Source organism: Quercus suber, unplaced genomic scaffold, assembly GCF_002906115.3.
Source record: "Quercus suber isolate HL8 unplaced genomic scaffold, Cork oak 2.0 scaffold_10, whole genome shotgun sequence".
Taxonomy (NCBI): Eukaryota; Viridiplantae; Streptophyta; class Magnoliopsida; order Fagales; family Fagaceae; genus Quercus; species Quercus suber.
The window spans coordinates 537,482-540,460 of NW_027069476.1; the positions used below are offsets into that span (position 1 = coordinate 537,482).

General features: G+C 37.3%; 1 protein-coding gene across 2 annotated transcripts; it reads right to left on the reverse strand.

Moving 5' to 3' along the window:
- Nucleotides 1-347: 347 nt before the first annotated feature.
- LOC112010417 (protein transport protein SEC13 homolog B) lies at nucleotides 348-2,335 on the reverse strand. Of its 2 annotated transcripts, none has more exons than XM_065777561.1 (2): nucleotides 2,190-2,335; nucleotides 348-1,637 (listed from the first exon to the last, which is right to left on the reverse strand). In XM_065777561.1, exon 2 carries the CDS (start codon nucleotides 1,529-1,531, stop codon nucleotides 626-628), a length of 906 nt encoding a protein of 301 aa, XP_065633633.1. In that variant the 5' UTR covers nucleotides 1,532-1,637; nucleotides 2,190-2,335; the 3' UTR covers nucleotides 348-625. The 2 variants fall into 2 exon arrangements, with proteins under 2 accessions (XP_065633633.1, XP_023898525.1); XM_024042757.2 differs by having other exon boundaries at nucleotides 348-1,559; nucleotides 2,190-2,333.
- Nucleotides 2,336-2,979: the final 644 nt, after the last annotated feature.

The window sequence follows — 2,979 nt, forward strand, 5'->3', positions numbered from 1 at the left end:
TAATCAAGTGCATTGAAATGAATGGTTACTGACAGATGCTACAATGACTTTAGTCTCTTTTAAGGGTAAAGGGACACCAGTCAACAAATCTAACCACAGGAAAAACCCTGAAACCAAACATTCTGTAGATATCCAAAAAAAAAGGAACTCTTAACTCATCACCCCCCCAAAAACAATCTCCAAAATAAAAAAAAAAAAACCACACACTTCAGCGCAACGAAAAAGGATGGAATAACATTTGGGTGGATTATAGGTGGAATCATATAAAGACATGTCTTTATTTTAATTAATCAGCTACGGTTCCAATCATAAATGGTAAATGGTAGATTAGCAGAAAAATAACCGAATGACAAAATTTCAGAACTGATATTAGAAGTCCACCATGACCAAACATCAAAAATTTCTAGAGAATTCCCACAAACTACAATCAGCAATCGTATCTGGCAAGTTTAGGCATTTGGTATAATCTCCCAAGTTTGAATCTTTAACAATATTAAGCAAGGTACTAAGATACAAGAAAATGTAAACAAACAGTAAGTCCTAATACATGTAAATGAAAAAAGATTCAGAAAGGAATCCAGTACTTTTAGGAACTAACCGTTTAACAGACAAAAAGAATAGGATTCTAAGGTTCAACCGTAGTCACCTGTTGCCACTCCCCATCTACAGCCTCCTTCCACAATGTAACATTGTCGTTTCCATCAGCAACAGCCAATATGTTTCCTGTCAGCGACCAGGAGACCCTCCAAACAGGAGTCTTGAAATCATTCAAAACCTTGCCTTCCCATTGATCACCCTCCTTGGCCACAACCCATATGATGACTTTTCCATCCTGTGAGGCACTTGCAATTGTAGATTTCGGAAGTCCCAAGTTAGGTGCCCAGGCAACATCACGAACCCAATCTGTATGCATCTGAAGAGCTGGAAAGCAGTCCATCTTCCAGGTCCCATTATACAGCTTCCACACCTTCACAGTATTATCACAACCACCTGAGCAGAGCTTCTGAACAGGATCAAGCAAGCCAGAACCAACAAGAGCCCCAGGTGCTGTTGAGGGAGCCCATGACACAGAAGTGACACCAACTGGGTGAGCCTGGTCGATCCTTGCAGTGTCCCAACCACCATCTGGTCTTGCAGTGAATACTGAGATATTCCCATCAGAGGAACCACATGCCAAACAAAGTCCCACTTCATGGGGAGCCCAAGCAATGGAATTGACGGATGACTTGTGGTCGTTGAAGACATGAGCTTGAGCCCACTCATTCGGATTACCCTCCTTCCATATTACCACTTGCCCATCATAAGAACATGAAGCAAGTAAAGACCCGAATTTTGGGTGAGCCCATACCACCTGCCAAACAGGTCCTTGGTGACCAGTTAATGTTGCGAGATGCTGAGATGCTGCATTGCTCACCCCAATTATCTTAATGGAGTGGTCTGATGAGGCCGTGGCAACACGCTTACCATAGTAATCCATCGCCACATCATGGACCACATCTTGGTGACCAGTTTCAATCTTTTGCGAAGGCATTTTCTACCGTTTAACACACTTTAATCCACTGCTCAGAACAAAAGAAATAAACCTAAATTACAACAGATTCATCCTCCAATTGATTTTTTGCACATGAATTCCAATCCTTCAAAAAGAGAAATCATCTAAAATTTTAAACATAACCCACCATTTGTTTGCTAAGAAAGCGCAAGAACATGATAAACAAACTCAATAAAAACCTCAAAATTCTACGTCTTTCCTCAAATCTTAAAAAAACCCGAAAATTAAATAAATTTCATGAGCTACCCATTATTTCTAAGCTAACAAATAATAGAAATATGATCTCAAAGTTTCAGTTTCTCTTCTATTACTACCTTTTTCCCAGCTACCAGATGGGAATAGAATTTGTTCAAAAAGCTCATGAATTCAGATCTGACAGTAATAGAAATTTGAACACTTTGTCTTAGATCTCAGATTACTGAATTGAGGTCAGATATAACGAAGCAAAATCGATCTAATTTCGCAAAAAATTTAAAAAATAACAAACTAAATTTCGAGCATAGACACATGAGTTTCATACAATTGATCGAACTGATAGAACCCAGAAAAACATATATATAACGTGATATAACGACATATATATATAAAAAGAGATAGGCGTTTTTGATTGATGAGAAATGAGAAAAGAGAAGCAGACCTGTTGGGAAAAGAAACGATCAGAGCGACTTTGCTTATTTCTCTGCTGCTGCTGTGAAAATGAGTAGAAAGAAAGGAAGGAAGGAGAGGCCTATTTCAGTTTCTTCAATTCTCAATGTGGGACGAAACGAAACGAAACGCCAGTGTGTTTTAATAGAGGTGGCCCAATCAAAATAAGACATGTCATTGTTACACATTCTGAATTCTGAACTCTAACACAAATATTACTCTTTTTTTGCCAACCGGCGCCACAATTGTTGTGTAGCTCATTTTACATTACTCAGTTCATCTTGTATTTGTAACCAAACCATTTTTAAAGCCCATGAATTGATACTCACTAGTCAGGAGTTTGTGCCCTTCTTAATTAGACATGGCATCGGCTTGGGTTGGAAGGTTTGGGCTTATACAAGATGGACTTGGAAAATGATTGGAGATTTGAACTGTTACTGTTGGTTTGCTGGCCTCACCCTTATCAAGATTTCTAAACCTTTGTCTCCTCTTTTTCCTAAATTTATTGCCTTAAAAGTGGGTTTTAATTATTTCAATTGAGGTGAAATTCTACAGTATTACTAAAAAAAAAAAAAAAATTGTTTCCTTAATTAACTTTAAAAAAATAGAATAAAAGTGAAATTGTACCCCAAAAAACTCATGTTTCAAAAATATATACATATATTGGCTTAAAAAATAAACATGTCCATAAGTTCAAAAACACATGCTTTTAGTTAAATCAAAACAATTTAAATTTACAAGAATTTGTTGACAGATACCCCAAGAGTATTTGTTTAAGAAAT